The sequence below is a fragment of the Paramisgurnus dabryanus genome, chromosome 8 (genome assembly GCF_030506205.2).
Source record: "Paramisgurnus dabryanus chromosome 8, PD_genome_1.1, whole genome shotgun sequence".
Lineage (NCBI taxonomy): Eukaryota > Metazoa > Chordata > Actinopteri > Cypriniformes > Cobitidae > Paramisgurnus > Paramisgurnus dabryanus.
This window is the reverse complement of record NC_133344.1, coordinates 29,583,368-29,603,372: the sequence shown is the minus strand read 5'-3', so window position 1 is coordinate 29,603,372 and position 20,005 is coordinate 29,583,368. Positions and strand designations below refer to the sequence as shown.

General features: G+C 35.1%; 1 protein-coding gene and 2 long non-coding RNA genes across 5 annotated transcripts in view; all 3 read right to left on the bottom strand.

Annotated features, from left to right (window-relative positions):
• Positions 1-937: 937 nt before the first annotated feature.
• Positions 938-20,005, bottom strand: part of LOC135771276 (bridge-like lipid transfer protein family member 2) — a 34,730-nt gene continuing 15,662 nt past the window's right edge. For 2 of the 3 annotated variants that reach the window (XM_065281462.1, XM_065281463.1), the window contains exons 33-40: positions 19,790-19,970; positions 18,828-18,914; positions 15,671-15,781; positions 15,451-15,586; positions 2,247-2,368; positions 1,706-1,807; positions 1,498-1,632; positions 938-1,407 (exon numbers count right to left, since the gene is read on the bottom strand). In XM_065281462.1, the coding sequence (XP_065137534.1) occupies positions 1,222-1,407; positions 1,498-1,632; positions 1,706-1,807; positions 2,247-2,368; positions 15,451-15,586; positions 15,671-15,781; positions 18,828-18,914; positions 19,790-19,970 (1,060 nt within the window). In that variant the 3' untranslated portion in view covers positions 938-1,221. The other variant, XM_065281464.2, reaches the window with a different exon arrangement.
• Positions 5,544-7,217, bottom strand: LOC135770474 (uncharacterized). The gene is made up of 3 exons (XR_010542638.2): positions 7,038-7,217; positions 6,761-6,908; positions 5,544-6,039 (listed from the first exon to the last, which is right to left on the bottom strand). It is a non-coding gene; the product is annotated as an uncharacterized lncRNA (long non-coding RNA).
• LOC135771275 (uncharacterized) lies at positions 8,141-11,803 on the bottom strand. The gene is made up of 5 exons (XR_010542877.2): positions 11,462-11,803; positions 11,174-11,258; positions 10,700-10,774; positions 9,200-9,256; positions 8,141-9,078 (listed from the first exon to the last, which is right to left on the bottom strand). It is a non-coding gene; the product is annotated as an uncharacterized lncRNA (long non-coding RNA).

The window sequence follows — 20,005 nt, the reverse complement described above, 5'->3', positions numbered from 1 at the left end:
TGTTGTTAAAAAGTCTAGAATTTTTATGATATTATCCTACACTACACAGGGAATAATATGGATTTTTTTCCAGAAAACTTAAATAGATTCAAGCACTTCCAATGACCTGTATCTATGTATATATATTTTCAAAAACTTCCCAGGGCCTTGAATCCCCCCAGATTCACAAACTTTCAAGGACCCGTGGGAACCCTGTTTGTGTTCACAGATAGTCACATGAAAAGACATCATGAATAAACGGCTAAAATTCAAAGAGACCTAATTGACTTCGAAAGGCTTATTGGCTGCTTTTATTGAGAAATTTTAATGTACATGCTTGGTGACACATTTAATACCTCCCATGTCTACAAAGAACAATACTAGGCCTCAAAACAGTGGGAACAATCTGAAATAATCCACATCTTTTGAAGCTGAAACGCAAAGATCAGCAGCATTTGAAGATGTTATTGAAACGATAACCACAAATACAAAAATATCAGAAAATACTTTGTGTAAAAGTGCCACAGTGTTAAAATTACAAAGCATCAATCAATCGGCTACAAAGATGAAATACAACAAAATGATTCTCATGACTGTCAACGTCACAACACAGCTGCTTCACTAGCAGAAAATCTTCAGTATGCTTTGCTTTTGTATTGCACAATGAACGGTACAGTAAAGCAAAGGGCAACTAATTGTATATCATGTACAATGTAATCTTTAATCTTGATCTCCTATAGGAATAAATTCCTTATTTATCATTAATGAAGCACCCTACTTAATGGAATTGTGATGATTTCTTTTCAGTATGCATAATTTCAAACTCCCTTAGCTGTTCCAGGTGCCTCCCTCTTTGAAAGTCACTTGGGAATCTCCTGAACCAGCAGGAAAGACATGAGCAGCACAGCTCTCCTAATCTGCTGCTGAGATACAAAATAAACCTGTGAGACAAACTTGTGAGACACACCATTTAACTTAAGCTGTTATCTTACTTGATAAATGTGTATGTAGTGCATTTGAATACATTGAAATGAGTTATGGCACAACGGAAGCACATAAACACACAAAGCAAGGTATACAGCACTCATTTCAGACAGTAGAATGACAATCTTATCCCATAGGAGGACCAGCGCCTGGAGCCGTGGCTTGTGTACAGTGCTGGTTTGCCCGTCCACATCCAGCATGGACGTTCGAAGGCACCACTGGTGGTGACGTGGACGTGAGTCACTTATCGTGGTCCGCTCACTTGCGCCGACTGAAGATGCTCTTTTTGGTCGAGCTCTTGTCTGCCGTGCTGAGACCGATCAAAAGTCGGGCCTTCTCATCCTCCACCTGCTGCTGGACGCTGCTGTCTGCTTTACCATCTGTGGGTTTACCTCGAGACTCTGAGCCTGAGGCCGGTTTCAACCGTAGTTTCTCCTTTATCACCTGATCAAAAGCATGGACATTGATTACGGTGTGTGTTCTGGACGGGAATCGACTACAGCTTATAACTAAAAAAAATTATTTATGGGTTACCTGTGCAACCAGAGCTTTACGACTGTCTCTCTTCACAGCCATGGCAAAGTCCAGCCAGGTCCAAGTGTTGTTATGATACTCCAAACAGGGCAGAACCAGGTTCAGATCCTTCCAGTCCACACTGCTTTTCTCACCCTACGGCACAAGTGAACTGTTAGTATACAGGAACACCTTTTTAACATCGGTGAATTTGGCAGTATGAACACACCTTATAGCTGACACATAGGGGAACCTGAGGAATCTTGATGTAGATGAAGGAGTTGTTCATGGCTGCTCTTTCCTTCATCTTGTCAATGTCATCAACTGGATGCTGGAAATGAAGGAATGTAATGTTTCTTTAATAGTTTCTAGCCATATCAGCCTAGAAAATTGCAACTTTTAATTTTCCGTCAGTCTTAGTACACAATGTAACTACAGAAGAGTCAAATTTTAAATAGGAAAAATATCGAAACTCTTTGGTTATTTTTGAGCGTAATGCTAACGGTCTAATCAGATTCAATGAATTATGCTAAGCTATGCTAAAAGTGATACCGCCAGACCCGGAGATCAGCTGAATGGATTCAAAATGGTAAAAATCTAATGTTTAACTCCAGGGAGCTGGAAAATGAGCCTACTTTCAAAAAAAGTGGAATGTCCCTTTAAAAGTACTCATGAAAAGTAAAGCAAATAATGTAAACAGACATTTTGTCTACAGTAAATCAACGTTTATTTTTACGTTTGTTCAATTATCATATATATGGAAAAAATACCTCAGGTGGTTTTCGAAATGACCTCCTGACTCCAGCTGTTCGATTTAACCCTTGTGTGACCCCTTTACCAGGCCCAAGTCCACCTATGGAGTCTTCAGAGAGCTGTCTGGGTTTCACCACGCCTGTGTTTGAGAAAAAAAGTCTCAGACACTATACTGCACACCAAAAGTCACCCTGAAGCAAACCTTTGAATGTCAAAGGAGGGAAGAGCTTTTAATAGCCAAGATCGAGCCATCAGTATGACATAACACACATCGGATAGCAACCTAATACTCTTTACATGAGCATTAGAGAGGGACAAAAAGAAATCAATATAAACTAATATTGATCTGTGCTATTTATGTCAGTGCAACGATTGCGGTGGTAAAAGCAGGAATGTTAAAAATACGTCAGTCAAGCCAGTGCAATCTGGATTTTTTTAGAATCCAGTTACAGTTCCACATTAAAGTTCCCAGGAAATCAAAACTGACAACTCTTATTTTTTAATGTAATCCATGTGCCCTCATAAACTGTAATCAAAACCTGAAAAAAGTAATTCTGCCTATTGTGGCGATCATTCCCTGATGACGTAAGCTAGACAGCTTGGGCAGAGCAATTGTTAACTCCACCCCCCTCCAATATTCAATCAACTCACAGTGGAAAACACAAGACACCCCCACTATTTTACTCATATAATATTTCATTTCACTCTGAAATGCTTCACAACACGGAAGTCCACCACAACTTTCGGTTCACAGGGACTTTTGCACACTGATTTGAAATTCTAGTCTGATATAAAAAAATATGTTAAAAAATAAATACCAGCTCACAATGTGTAAATCACGTTTACACACTGACAACGAAACATTCATCCTTTATAAAAAAAGGTTTAGATCAGGTAAAATTTTCTGTGTTTTCTGCATCTGTAGCAAGCATTTTGAGAGGTGTTTTGACAAAATCCACAATTGTGTTTGAGAAATTGATTCACTTTGTCTCGCAGCCAGTGCCGGGTTAAGCCTTTGTGAGGCCCTGGGCTAACGCTGGTTTGAGGCCCCCCCCCCAATATACACTGAAAAAAATGAAGGCTGGATTTACTAAGTGCCCCATTGCGGAACTTTTTTTTAGTAAAACTTACTAAAAAAAGGGGATGCAAAAATGATGCACTGTCTATATTTTTTAGTAAATCCAGTGTTTTTTACAGCGTATGTGCAACATTAAATGGCTAAAATTATTTAAATAAATTAAACAATATTATCAAATAATTTTACAATCAGAAATAGCCCAGAAAATAACATTTATTTAATAAAACTTACAACAAAAAGTGCTTCTTTTTGCTCTTCTTTAAAGAGAATTCTTCAATTAAATCATTAAAATCAAGTTGACGCAAAAGTAGGCTGAAATTATTTAAATAAATTAACCAATATTATCAAGAAATAATTTTACAATCAGAAACAGCCCAGAAAATAACATTTATTAAATGCAACTCACAACTAAAAGTGCTTCTGTCTGTTCTTCTTTAAATATAATTCCTCAATTAAATTATTAAAATCAAGTTGACGCAAAAGTAGGCTGAAATTATTTAAATAAATTAAACAATATTATCAAGTAATAATTTTACAATCAGAAACAGCCCAGAAAATAACATTTATTAAATGCAACTCACAACTAAAAGTGCTTCTGTCTGTTCTTCTTTAAATATAATTCCTCAATTAAATTATTAAAATCAAGTTGACGCAAAAGTAGGCTGAAATTATTTAAATAAATTAAACAATATTATCAAGTAATAATTTTACAATCAGAAACAGCCCAGAAAATAACATTAATTAAATGCAACTCTCAACTAAAAGTGCTTCTGTCTGTTCTTCTTTAAATATAATTCCTCAATTAAATTATTAAAATCAAGTTGACGCAAAAGTAGGCTGAAATTATTTAAATAAATTAACCAATATTATCAAGTAATAATTGTACAATCAGAAACAGCCCAGAAAATAACATTTATTAAATGCAACTCAACTAAAAGTGCTTCTGTCTGTTCTTCTTTAAATATAATTCCTCATTTAAATTATTAAAATCAAGTTGACGCAAAAGTAGTAGAGCCCAGAATTCTCAGCCCGAGTCCGACCCGAGTCCGAACTTTTTAATTCTCCCCATTAGGAATCTGTGTCCGCAGATATAGTCACTGCATTGCGTACACTGAAAAAAAAAATCCTTTCAATTTACGTAATTTTAATGTGTACATCGGTCCCACATAATCCGATTGTGTTAAACCAACATAATTTTCCTCATTTAATTTTTATGTGTCAGACCAAAACATTTTAATTGTTTCAAGTAGTCTAATATAAATATGTTGACTCAAAGTGCTATTTCTCTTTACTATAACACATTTATTTTGTAATGTTTAAGTAATTTTATTATGTAAGGGGACTAGATTTTCATCTGTAATTCCAACATGCTTTTTTAATGCTTATATTATGGGATTATGTAACTCTAAAGCAATTTCATTATGTTTCTGGCACCAGAATAATCATCCATAATTATCCAAATGTTCTTTATTTCGTTTTTAAATACAAAATACATTTGCATTGTCATAAAAAGCAAAGAGTTTTAAACAAAAGTTTAGTAATATTGAGGCAAACCACTGCTTTCAGATCATCAATTCATTTAAATCACTACACATTAATTCAACAACAGTCAATAACTATTACAACAATCAGCACATGCAGTACATACAAAGGGGCAATTTCCCAGACAGGTTGTAGATTAATCCATGACTAGGCCCTAGTTATATTAGGATATTTTTTACAAAAAAAGTTTACAAACAAACCTACCTTACAAAAACAAAACTGGAGTACATCTTGAGACAAAACAATGGCACTGATATATGTCAAGATATGTCAGTGCAATATGTTTTCAAATTAAGGCATTGCAAAAGTCTGGGACTAGAAAAAGCCCCATCTGTAAAACTGACCCAAATGTTTAAAATAGTTACTATCACAGTAGATTTAGAAGTGCTAAAGCACAAACACTGCATTCCAAAGAGACATGCAAAACAGTAATGGTGCGTTCCAGGCAGGTTTTTAAACCCGTGAGTTACGACTTCAAAACCACGACTCACGACCCTATGCGTTCCAGGCAGCCTGTAACTCGTGTTTTTACAACCTTCTACCGGTGAAAGTGCCCTGGAACGGCAGTCAAACCCGTGACTTCCCACCCGTGAACTCGTACTAGATCGATGTACTCCCAGTTCAAAGTCGTGAGTCGTGGTTTTGAAGTCGTGAGTTACGGGTTACAGGTTGCCTGGAACGCAGCATAAGTACTATTATTTTTTAAATGGATTTACAAACTGGAATATATCAATCCTTCAGAAAGTCAGAGCTACAGCATTTGTATAAACTGATAATCAAAGATTCAACAAAAACAAAATACAACAACCATTTCCAAAATCAACTCTGAGCAGCAAACTGTTAATGTTTTAATAAGAAAAAACACTTAAAACAGATAAATAAAAAGAACATAAATAAGCAGCACAGTCTTTCTGATCCTTTCACTGAAAGAAACTGTTCGTTAAAGTTACGCTCAATGCAGTTCCATTAAAATCTTTTGGATTTCCTCAAAAATAAAGCAGAGATCAGGATAGCTCAGGTTAAAGGCATACATCAGCTCAAACAACATGGCACGATGTTGCAACACCTTCATGCCTTCCAGGACTATACAAAGATCCTCTTCTTCATCACAAGAAGCATGTTGTTTGAGAGCACAAATCCCAACAGTGGTGTCTTCAAATGACCACACTGATGCTGACTTCATTCATGCCCTGTACAAAACAGACAAATGTAGTTAAAGAAACAGAAAAAAAGGTTACTGTTACAATAAAAGTGTCATTGGAAATTAGTACAATGCAAACAAATATAAATGTAAGAATACAGACCCATGTGCATTGCCACAGCATATTACAATTGGTTACAAATATATGGGTTACAAAGCAAGGCAGCTGCACTGTCCACTGCTCTGGGTGTGTGTGTGTGCGCGTTTACTAGACTGGAATGAGTTAAATAAAGAGGCCACATTTCGAGTGTGTGCTACCATACCTGACAATCACAGCAAAAGTGAATTATCTCATTTTCTCACTGTCATGTTGTTATAAACCTGTATAAATGTCTTTGTTCTGATGAACACGAAGGAAGACATTTATTTTGAGGAATGTTTGCAACCAAACTGTTCATGAGCCCCATTCACTTCCATAGTATTATATTTCCCCACTATGGAAGTGAATGGGGCTTATGATTGGTTTGGGAACAAACATTCCTCAAAATATATTCCTTAGTGTTCATCAGCACTAAGACATTTATAAAGGTTTGTAACAACATGATAGGGAGTAAGTGATGAGAATTTTATTTTTGGGTGAACTACCCCTTTAAATCTTCCCAGGTGGTTTAATGACCCGTGTGCCAAAAGATGTAACTAAAACATACTACATTTTCTGTACTTCCAACATTGTTTACACATTTTTATGTCTATGAATCTATATTACTTACTTCTGTCATTTGATCATTGATTGTTCCAAGTCTTTTTGCTAGCTGTCCTCCTTTCTGATAGAAGAGTTTCGTCAGGTTTTTGGATTGGAGGTCCAGGTGACACGCAGGAACATAAGACAGTAGTGATTCTTTTAAATTCAGCATTTATCTGAAAACAAATTAACCAACCATTGTATATTTGAGTACTGCGAGTCAAAGAATAATACATGTATATTAGTAAAAAAAAAAATAAGATTTAGCTTCTAACAGCAGTAAAACAGTGAAAGGAATTACTTACCAATGCTTTTGAGTGTGTAGCGCATGCAAGGATGATGGACCTATAAGAGGAAATATTCAGAGGTGAAATCAACACACAACCTCAAATGATTAAGGTCACACATACACAGAGCAATAATGAAATAAGTATTATATCTGTCATAGGACGCAATTTTGGACAAAATGAGATCTTAAAACAAGGTTCTCTTCCGAAAACGTCAGCTTTAAGGTGTGGCACTTCAAAGCGATATTTTTTTCAGTTAATATACCAGACGTCACGTGAGGCATTTAAAAAAAGCTTTTTCTAATTGAATCAAGTGTTGCTCATGGCGTAGTGAAGTCACGAATAACTGACGCGGGTCTGTTCATCTGATTAAGCAGACAGTTTGTTTCATACGCAATGTCATTATTAATGTTGTCAATTGATATCATCTGGTAAATTACTTACATGGATAACGTTACTCTGGACAGAATAACGTTTGGTTAGCGTTTTATTTGTCCTGAACCGTTTCCATAGAACAACTGAGTAAAAAGTGCCTCAAAAGTCAACTCAAATCTGACAGTTTTCAACTCGGATAAAACTACCAAACGTGAAATAACGTTATACAGCTGACATTTTTAAAACGCTGTTTTTCTTTATGAGCCTTACACTTAAGTTACTGACTGACTGACTGTAACGTTAACTTACTCCACCAACATCCTCCAAACTCATTTTTACTACAAGTCATTGCAATGGCTACATATTGTAAAAAAACTGTCTATCTAGTGAAGATGTATCACGTATAAAGTGAACATAAATAAATAATAGAACTTACTTTAATAACGTGGTGTCCGTCTGAGAGAGTTCTTCTGACTGACTGCTGCTGAGTCTTCATTTTGGCGCCCAAAACAAACGATGTTTCCCAGGTGAAAAAGAAATATATTTAAATAGTATTTTTTGGGACATACTTAATATATTTAAAAGCTACTATACTAAATGCATATTAAATGTATTATATTGAACCCACTTCAAATATATTAAATGCATTTCAAGATATATTTAAAGTCAATTTTAATCTATTTGCATTATATTTAATATATTGAAATTGTGTTTAATTGGAACAACTTCAAATATATTTAGTGCAATTTAAGTGTACTTCTTTAAAATTCATTTGAAATGCACTTCTCATACACTTAAAAATACAGTTAGAATACATTTAAAGCTTAATTTAACTGTGCTTTAAGAACACTTTAATAGTACTTCAGCATATTAGAAATATACTAGCATTACATTAATAGAAATGTATTAGCATTACACTTCTATTTTATTATAAAGCTGTTTTTAATATTTAAAATGTTATATTAAAATCATTAAATTTTAAGACACATACACAGATTTTGAATACAGAACAATTTAATATACTTCATATTGTGTTGTGTACATTACAAAAATACCTAAAGTAAATTAATCAAGCACAGATACATACATAATCTCTTGACCAAAGAGAAACATATAAAACAAATATCAGAGAAATGCAATTACAGAGCTACTTCTATCAAATTGTACAACATTAACATTAAATGTATTAATGAAAAGTACACTATGAATATGCAATCACTAAATATTCATAAGCAATGATTATATAATAATCATAATGTAATTCTCTGCATAAAAAGTTAATGAAAAAAAATGTTTAAGTGCAATTTAAAGACGGAGTGCACAATGTTTGAAAAACGCTTTGGAAAAGGAAATTGGGCCGACTACCAAAACACACTTGTAGCCAACCAGCAGTAAGGGGCGTGTCTACTAACTGACATCCTTGCCGGGATTGCGTATGTGTGTGGTGGCTCTATCAAAAGAAGGTCCAGATTCTATTGGGGTAGAGGCATGTTTGTTTAGGTAATTTCAAATGTTAACATTGGCTTTCAAAAATAGTGCACTCTGCCTTTAACCAACTTAAGATAAACCTATAAAAAGCTGAACTAAAACACAAAACAGTTTAGATGTCACATGTTTAAGTGGAGGGTGACTTCTTCTTGCAATTCAGACACCGTAGTAATTGAAGACTGCTTTATCACACGGTCTGTGAAAAGGAAACAGAATATACCAATTAACCAATAATGAATGAACATTTGGATATCCATGTTTAAAATAAATTGGCATAGATATGCATGTATGGAAGTTTTGTTAACTTCTCAGTTTACCTTTTAAAGCTTGACTGTGTCCTCATCAAGCGTGTCAGTTTTATCTGTCAGAGCACTCTACAAGTGGGAATGAAGATAGGATTAGAACAGGCTCATGAAATAAAGCAACCTGTGTGTATTACAGGATATGTTTTACATTGATAATTGTGTTTTATTTGAACCTAGATCATTTTCCATTGTTTGTCTATTGTGGTCTTGCAAACTTAAGGTTCACCTCTGTTTAAGGAGATTTAAGGAAATCAGAAATGATGCCAAACAGGGCTCCAGACTGCTATCAAATGGTGGCATTTTGCCACCTAAATTTGAGAGTGTGCCACTGAATTTTACATCCGGTCGCACATGTGCAACCAGTAAATTTGACCTTTTTTTTGTGATATGACCACTGATCTATATAAATGACTGGATTGCGCATAGAACGCTTGACGTAACTGCGTGAGGTGAAGCCAGCGCAGAGTTCGAGCCGCCATCTTGGTATACCCAACCGGCAGAGAGCGTCATTGACTTCCATTCAAAATCATGATCAAAATTTACCCCCTTTACAGCGTATCAGTTACACAAGGTTAATTTTTAGGATATGTGTACGTTAATTATTTGTTAATTCTGGTGTTATTTGCAATGTTTATGTTTTAATCGGGCAGGATAATGGATTTATAAAAAACCGTTAAGGTGAGTGTGTCTGCTGCATTTGCTAATGACACGGGTATAAATAAAGTTTTTTTTGACATTCAGCTACACTGTGACGGTCAGCGTTATATCTCTAAATAAGTTTAGGTAACTTGTAAGTTAAGATAACAATTACAAAACTAGCAAATTATTGCATGCACATACTGTACAAAGCATGATTATTTATTTAGATTTCAGAATGAGCACGTTTATTGTCATTAATACTAAATATGCTGCGGTCTGTCTGCTGATCTGATACTGTAATAAAGATGAATGTATAATAACTGTTTAAAATGCAAAATGTACAACTTTCAGTAAATAACTATTTACATGCTTTGGACGTTTGTGTTGTAATAATGTACAGGGTAACTTCAGATATAAAAACAAAGACGAGTAAAGTGATGTTTTATCATTAAAATCTGATAACGTCCATTGATTAAATAGAACTTTTGGGTATACCAACATGGCAGCGCGGTGGCTTCACAAGTGTGACGTCAATTGCGCAATCCAGTCATTTATATAGATCAGTGGATATGACACTAATCTGAAACAGCACATTGTACTTTCTGAATCTATAATTAAAGTATTTATTAGTAATACAGTCTAAATTAGTAGACATGTGAATATTTGGTTAGCATGTTGTTTTACCGTGTGTGCCCCTAAATTTTCTGGTTGCGCCCCTAAAATTTTCAGTTGGGGGCCACTGTGCTCCTAGTAAAAAAAGTTAGTCTGGTGCCCTGCCAAATGGTGCAATGATGACTAGGCCAAGTCCCTTACAGCTTTACAATAAAAAAACGTTTTTTACAAGAATAATTCAAAAGGACAGAAATTAGCCACCTGGAATGGATGTGTTGCAAACGTTTTTCTTCACTCCACATTTGCCCCGATTCAAAAATGTCAATAGCAGTTGATCTGAAAAACAACAGGCAGGTAAATGATGATTAATGATTTTTTTCGTTTTAAGATTTACTTACCCCGAGTACAATATATTAAGACAATATAATATAATCAAACCCAGCCTCGGCAGTTTTACAATCTCTCATAAAAGTATCCCTTCTTACAATGTCATTTTTGTGTCCATATGTAATTAGAAATACATTTAAAAATAAACAAAAAGACAATAAGGTTGTCAAGATTGAACTGATATAAACATTAGCCATTGAACATTACTGGAGTTATAATAACCATATGGTCATATCATGGTATTTTCCGGTAAGACAGCTCAAACATCATTTTAAACTAACGTTAGCGTTGCAAGAGAAACATTAGAAAAACCTTAAACGTGAAATCAAATAGCAACAACAAACTTACCACCAAGAATAAGTCTTTCTATGCGCTATATCTTCATTTGTTCCTGTCTACTTGGGATCTGGTTGGTCATATTTATGTCGCTGTGCTAAAAAAAAAAAGAAAGGTTTTAATGATTTCTGAAATGCTTAAGAGAAATGCCTAACGTTAGTCAGAAAATAAAGATGTTCCAATTACCACACGCAACACAGACATAACGTTACATAAAGAAGCTGGGTTAAATGTAATGTAATGTTTTACTTATTTAATAGTTAACTAAATAAAGAAATGTGAAAATCTGTCATCACTTACCCTCGTGTTGTCTCGTTCATCTCCAAACAAAAAGCGAAATACTTTTTCCCTCAACGTCAGATCCACTAAAACTGCTCATATTTTAAATCGAGTTGTTTTATCTTAGTCCTCTGGTGAAATATGATCGCCGATTAATTAAATAAATACGTTTAATGCAGAGTCGCCATCTAATTTAACAGTTTATACGTTTAATGCAAGCAACCGCATGCACCGTGAACAACTGAACTAAACTGAACAAGTTTCAAATAGCACCGTGACGTGTTACTATGACAACAACCAATCAGGTTTAGTCACGTGTGTCACGTGTGTTGTTTGAAATTAAACAAGTAAGATTTTGAAATTAAACAAGTAAGAATTTTAAGCAAATCTTTGAAAAAATAGCTTATTGTGCAATCGGAATGATATAATGTTGAAAGGCTTGAGGAAAGTTCAATGTTAGCTTATTACAATTAATGAATCATGTTTTGAAAAAAGTATGTTTTATCCAAATATACTAAAACTTCACTAGAAGTACATTTGTGTTTAGCATATTTCTTAAAAGTGTAATTATGCATATATTTATTACCAGCATACTTTTAGTACACTTAATACAAATACATTAAAAATATTCTTAAGTTTAGCATATTTCTTTAAAATGTAATTAAGTATATATTTATTACCAATGTACTTCTAGTACACTTAATATAAATACATTAAAAATATTCTTAAGTTTAGCATATTTCTTAAAAATGTAATTAAGTATATATTTATTACCAATGTACTTCTAGTACACTTAATATAAATACATTAAAAATATTCTTAAGTTTAGCATATTTCTTAAAAATGTAATTAAGTATATATTTATTACCAATGTACTTCTAGTACACTTAATATAAATACATTTAAAATATTCTTAAGTTTAGCATATTTCTTAAAAATGTACTTAAGTATATATTTATTACAAGTGTACTTCTAGTATACTTTTAAAAAATATGTTTAAATGCAATTTAACGTATTTTTAATACACTTCAAATAAGTATGTTGGAAATACAAATGTATTATAAACATACTATTTGTATTTTAAGTATATTTTTAATACATTAAATACTACGTCTTTTTGACCTGGGTTATTCTTCCTTTATGGCGATTGACATCCTTTTTATTGAGCGTTACTGCCACCTTCTGTTTAGGAGGTGCCATTTTGTGTGCAAACTCAATTTTATTGCTTTAAGTATTCAATTCAATCAATTTTAATCAATGTGAGGATAATGTGTTCATTTTACATTCAAACAAAACATTTTCATCATAATCAATTAAATTATGTTTACACAAGGAATATAAATATTTTGTGTTGCATATACATGTTTATTTTATTTAAATTCAAAGACCCACCAAGTCCATTTTTTTCAGTGTATGTTTGTGAGTAGAAGTCTGTGCTGTCTGGTGTGAGGTTTTTATGAGAGCAGCACAAACTTTTTAATAGCCTATTTAATATGTAAAACTTGAATTTGAAATAAAACTTACTGCGGAAAAGTTAATGAGATCTCTATCGTCTCTCTTGCTACGTGACGTGACAATTATTTATTATTTCAAATCCGTTTACAAGATAAATATTTATACATTGTGTTGTTAAACTGATGAAATTATCTTGCTATATACGCTACATTTATTATGAGAAACCTTTTCTTTTTACTGTTACACTGTAGAGAGTAATATATGTATATTATATAAAACTCTATGGACGTGAAAGCACATTATCCATTATCTGTTGGTTCATGTTGGTCTAGTTTAATTCAGGGTAATCCTTTAATAAAATGTATAATATGTTATAAAATATTTTATTGTTTTGTAATATTCACAGCACACATTCTCTCGGATCGTTTTAAAACATTTTAAATTATTCTGCAAAATTCCGCATAGATTTTGCAAAAGAAATCCGCAGAAATAGCAAAACATAACTGCTTACACAGCTTGTACAGCTGTACTCTTGCAGCAATTAAAGCAGTTCAGTTTTGTTTTAAATTGCAAAATAGTTATATTTCTTTTTTATTTACATTTTAGAGCAGTTTTTGTTTGTTAAAATTTTTATGATAACTAGTGGTTAGCGGCCGACAGCAAGACGACATGTATGAGGAATTGAGCCTCTCAAATCAACACTTGCCTATAATAACAACTATTTAAATAAATATTTTCAGCATATCACAATGTTAGTTTAAACGTTTATTATCAACACATACTATTTTTAAAAAGCGAAGGCAGGTTGCTCTGCTGCTCGCAGTTGCAACGGGTGCAGAAATAAAAAAATAAAAAGGGCTATACAAAACGAAACGAAATAAACATGAAACAGAATAAACATGCATGTTGCCTTATCTTACAACTTCGCTTTTGCATATACATTTTTTTTAATGTAAGGACTTACCACAGAAGATGTCTATTCATGTATCCATCCAACAGTTAAACTAAAAAAAAAGTCGATCCATACACAAACAAGAAATAAAGACACAGCCTTCTTACACGAAATTAATACAGGGAGAAGTCTTTAATAGATTATGTCTTGGATGCTGTCGGCATAGATTATGTACAGTATCCAAGGTTTTAATCTAGTACTCCATTTATAATTTTTCCTGGTGGGCTGAAGGTCCCAGAGAGACCGCGGCCTTGTACAAGAGTGGAAATGATCGATGTTATTTGTCGCCTCTTAAAGGACAAAATATCCCATAAGCTATTACGTAGCTATTATACAATTTTTTTTCAGAACATTCTTGCGACCCAGTGGTTGGGGGCCTCTGCTCTAGGTAGCACTTACGCATAATTACGTCAATCAAAATGTTTTAAAAAAACTCAAAAAAGAATTGTCTCGGAGGCCCCCTAGTGTTCGGGGCCCTGGGCTGCAGCCCATGTTGCCCATTAGGATAACGCGGCCTTGCTCGCAGCACAAAGAAAAGGCAGATAATTGCGAAACAGCCAGGAAGACAGGATGTCAGGTACTGATTTCAAAACAAAGGGTGTACAAAACACTATATAGTATTGAGCTCAAGTTAACTAAGCTTGCTGTTCATGTCATTTATTTATTGTTTTATCACAATTAATTAATTATTACGCATCAGACTTAAGTATGCAAGGTTTGTGCACGTGACAAATTTTAAGGATGAGGAATACAACAAAATAGAAACAAAAAATTTTGATTTCAGTGTGCTAAGATCTTAAAGGGGACAGAGAATGAAAAACCATTTTTACCTTGTCTTTGTTGAATAATGGTAGTCTACCCGCATTCACAAACATACAAAAAGTGCTAGACATGCTAAACATCTCAGTCTCATAGAAATTCCTCTTTTAGAAATGTCAGCCAGAAAACGGCCCAATCTGAAAAACTGATGCTTATGACATCACAGGCATCTCACTGCCCCTCCACTTTAAAATAATTGGCTACATTTTTTGAGTGGCAGCAAAGTCAGCCAATCAGTAATGAGATTGCAAGTTAAACCCGTAGGGGGAGCCAAATAGGTGCAAAACCACTTGTTTAAAATCCCCCACCCTAATAGAGCTATCTGAGAGAGGATTTTAGGAAGCTTCTAAAGCGTTACAGACCCCCCAAAAAACTTTTTTGTCTACATGTCACATCACAGAACAAGGATAAATACACTGTTCAATCATTCTATGTCACCTTTAACACTGCGAGTGGTGCATACCATCTATTTGCAAATATATGAAGAGCTCAGATGCAAAACCCGCTAAGTGCGTCTGGAATGATTTCCTGGTACAGGTAATTAGCATTTTTTTGATCAAACTTTCAATGTATTCATCCTAAAAAAGCATTCATTTACATTCATTATCTAATTTTTGACGGAGGTGGCATTAAGTGGCTTTTGCATCTAAACTCTTCATTTGTGTCAAGCGCAAGCACTGAAAGTTTGACAGCTGACAATTTAACACAAAACTTTAACAATTTTATTTGTGTCTTTGCTATCTCTTAGTAATTTTGTCCTTTTGTAATTTGTAAGTTAACAAACCTGTAGTAACCAGTCTGAACTTATCTTCCTCATCCCCAACTTCCTCTTCTTCCACATTTCTTCCAGGAAAGAAAAATCCCATCATCCTTTTAAAGAATTGGTACATGAGCTGAATGGTGAGTGGAACCACATTAACCTACGAAGGAAAATATTTGTATACAGTTACAAATATTTACAGAAAATATACAATGTTAAAACTTGTAGGCTTTATGAGAATTACCTCAAAGTGTTCTTTGACAGAAATCCCGCCTACCGGGGGGCGGACCTTACTAAAGATGCGCAGTGCAAGCTGGCGTCCTGATTGGCAGGGGCTTTGAGGACGCAAAACCACCTACAACACAAAACCCAACACTAAGAACACAACATCCATTGCGTTAGTTTAGATAAAAATGCAAAGCGAAAGCAATCATTGCATATTCTGGCAGTCAAACCTGAATGAATGTAAAAACATCAATGAAAAAGACAAATGTGATCCTGGAACACGAAACCAGTCACAAGCAGCACGGGTATATTTGTAGCAATAGCCAAAAATGCATTGTATGGGTCAAAATGATCGATATTATTACATAATTTGCCAAAAATCATTAGGATATTAAGTAAAAATCTTCATATCTTCATCAGATATTTAAAAGGTGATTTTCTCAATGTTCAGATTTTTTGCACTTTCAGATTCCAGATTTTCAAACAGTTGTATCTCGGCCAAATATTGTCCTATCCCAACAAAAATACATCAATGGAAAGCTTATTTATTCAACTTTCAGATGACGTATAATTCTCAATTTTAAAAATGGACCCTTATGTTTTGTGGTCCAGGGTTACAAATCACGCAGTAAATAAATAAACACTGTATGTCAAAAGTAAATGTGTATGGATGATCAAGTAGCAAGTGATCAAATGAGGTTTGTCCCAACAAACAATGAAATCTCTTAGCAGGCATGTATGAAAGAGGAAATGTGTTGACTAACAAACATACAGTACGATTTTACCCGTACCATACCTACCCTCAAATGCTGCACAAGAGAAACCAAGCAAAAGGTTTTAAGACTACAAAGAGATGTCTAAAACTCAACATTTTCAAAACTGGACTGAAGTATGGTATGAAGTATTTTTACGTGTACGGGAGGGTGACGCAATTTTCGTTATCAGTAGAGTGCGTATGTACTGCATGCGCATCAATGGATTTTTGAAACCCCGCGTACGTTGTACATGTATGTCACGCATGCGCTTAAAGGAGAGTGTAGTATGTAGCTCAAGAGAGGCGTTGCATTTTGTCGCAATGCGTATGCGTCGAACGTCTGTGTATCGTATTTTCAGGACTATAAGTTGCACTTTATTTCATAGTTTGGCTGGTTCTGCGACTTATAGTGAGGTGTGACTTATATGTCAAAATTAATTCACACTGACTAATATTAACCAAAAGAAAACATTACCTTCTACAGCCACAAGAGGGCGATACATGTTGATCCTGTAGCCTACCCCTGAAAAAAACTGTTAACTGAAACATTAACATAACGGATTAGTCAATTCTCTTAAAAAAATCCAGATAATTTACTCACCACCATGTCATCCAAAATGTTGATGTATTGCTTTGTTCAGCTGAGAAGAAATTATGTTTTTTGAGGAAAAAATTCCTGGATTTTTCTCATTTTAATGGACTTTAATGGACCGCAACACTCAACAGTTTTAATGCAGTTTAAAATTGCAGTTTCAAAGGACTCTAAACAATCCCAAACGAGGCATATGGGTCTTATCTAGCGAAACGATTGTCATTTTTGGCAAAAAAATCACTTTTAAAACACAACTTCTCGTCTTCCTCCGGTCGTGTAACGCGCCAGCGCGACCTCATGTAATACTTCATCACGTCAAGAGGTCACGGATGACGTATGCGAAACTACGCCTCAGTGTTTACAAGTGTGGAGAAAGAGGACCGTTCTGACGTTGTTGTATGGCGAATGATACTAATTCATGTCTTTGTGTCAGTTTATTGTTTAAAATGGTCCGCAAATGTGCGTTTTAATATTTGTAACACGTGACCTTTCCACGGCATTACGTGAGGTTGCGATGGCGCGTCACACAGCTGGAGGAAGACGAAAAGTTGTGGTTTAAAAGTGCATATTTTTATATTTCTTGCCAAAAATGACAATGGTTTCTCTAGATAAGACCCTTATGCCTCGTTTGGGATCGTTTAGAGTCCTTTGAAACTGCAATTTTAAACTGCATTAAAACATAAAAAGTGTTGGGGTCCGTTAAAATCAGAAAAATCCTGGAATGTTTTCCTCAAAAAACATAATTTCTTCTTGACTGAACAAAGAAAGACATCAACATTTTGGATGACATGGTGGTGAGTAAATTATCTGGATTTTTTTTAAAGAAAATTGACTAAGCCTTTAACTCTTTCCCCGCCATTGACGAGATCTCGTCAATCTGCAATGCCGCTATTATCCACCAGGTGGCGCTCTTCCGCAACTTTTAAAAACCGGAAGTATTACCCTAGGGCAAACAGCTGTATGTCCGTGTATGTTTTAAAGATCGCTCTGCATCTGATCTCTATCAAAAGTCCTTCACAAAAATGGAATTATCTCAGCTTTTTGCTCAAAATTTGCTGTTTTTGATGAAACCTACACATATTTGAGAGGTGATAAAAACAGAACGCATGAAGGTAGGATAAAACGTTTTTTTTGTTTGAAAGCAGAGGGTCTGTTCTTTTATTTTATATATTATATGTTTATATATTTAAAAAGGAGCATTTTCTGGAAGGCATTAAACTTTTGTGAAAATCATGAAAAATGCTGGCGGTGAAAGAGTTAAAGACAACGGAGAAAGACTTAACAAACAAAATGCCCCCAAAAGGAATAATAATTTTCCTAATAAATGTGACTTATAGTCCAGTGCGACTTATATATGTTTTTCCTCTTCATTACTTATTTTTAATGGATGCGACTACTACTTCGGAGCGACTTATAGTCCGGAAAATACGGTACATGTACGAGTAAAAAAAAAACTATGCTTTGCAAAGCTGTGCCCTGCCCTTGCTTGTACATTTGCCTAAACCAGGAGTGGGGAACCCTGGGGCCTGGAGGGCCACTGTCCTACAGAGTTTAGTTCCAACCCTAATCAAACACACCTGAATTAAATTTTCAAGTAATCCTGAAAACTTTAATTAGATTTTTCAGGTGTGTTTAATTAGGGTTGGAACTAAACTCTGCAGGACAGTGGCCCTCCAGGACCCAGGGTTCCCCACCCCTGGCCTAAACGTAAATGTGAAGACATTTCACAGAGGCTAAAGGTCAAAGACAGCAGAATTTCATATATAACTGAGTCACATGATATTGTCGTCCTATCATGCAACAAAGATAAATCTTTAATGAGAGCCGTACCTTGTAAGCAGCATTGGGTAGCAGGTTATTCATGGTGAACCAGCCCAATTCCAGGAGATGTTCTGCTGTGTCATCAGACTTATTTAACTGTGAAGAAAAACATCCTGTTAGCCCACTATGCATAGTCACATACACAGTAGTTAACATTTGACCCACTGTAATGATTACCAAAAAACCATTAAGCAATTTCGAACCTCTTACAGACCAGACGTGGAAGAGGTAGCAAAAATACTTGCGCGTAGTTGGACGTGTGAAATTGTAGTCATTCGAGACATTCACGCGTAAATTCCCGTCATGGGAGGGGCTTATATAGCTCAAATTGAGTAAACTTACAAGATTGTTCGACCTCCTCACTCACTTTCTTCCAAACAAGATCCTTTTAATTCCTGTAAAAGTACGATGATGTCCTCCATTGTTGTTTTGTTTTTCTGCCTCCGCTCGCTTCCTGTAATCGCGTCACTGCTAGAGCAAGCTCCTGATTGGTTAACCGGTGTGAAAATCTGCCAAAGTTCAGATTTTTCAACTTTCGCAAATCACGCGTCAACGCTCAATTCGCATCGCAGGATGCCTATTCTCGTCTTTGCATTGACTTAACATGTAAATCACTCGTGCTCATTTTTGGGGGTAACGCATTACAAGTAACGTAACCTGAATACGATAAAAAAAAAATACTGAATTTAACTGAACGTAGTCACGTAGATTTACACACTCTATGCATGCATGACGAGCAGGAACAGTTGAACGAAGATGGCAGGCCAGAGCTTGACATTTTTGCACTGGAAATATGCCAACTTCTCATTCATAAAAAGTCATGCAATTTCTGAAAGAGATCAAGCCAAGTTAGAAAAAGTAACGCAAAAGTTAATGCATTACTTTTAAAAGTAACTTTCCCCAACACTGCTCGCGCTTGCCGCCTCTTCCGCGTCTGGTGTGAACGCACTGTAAGGTCTTTGCAGACTCACCTTGCCATACATGAACCTCTGTAGTTCGAGCTCAGCTATGCCCAACTGTCCATCTTCTTCTGTGAGACACCAGCGGGCCTGAGCGAAGTAGATCTCGGTACGACGCACCACGCTAACATCCTCCGGCGGTTTCCGCAGCTCCAGCTTGTTTGCCCTTTGTAGTTGGAAGTCCTTAAAACACCTGAGAGAACCAAGTGGTTGCACATGAAAAGCCAA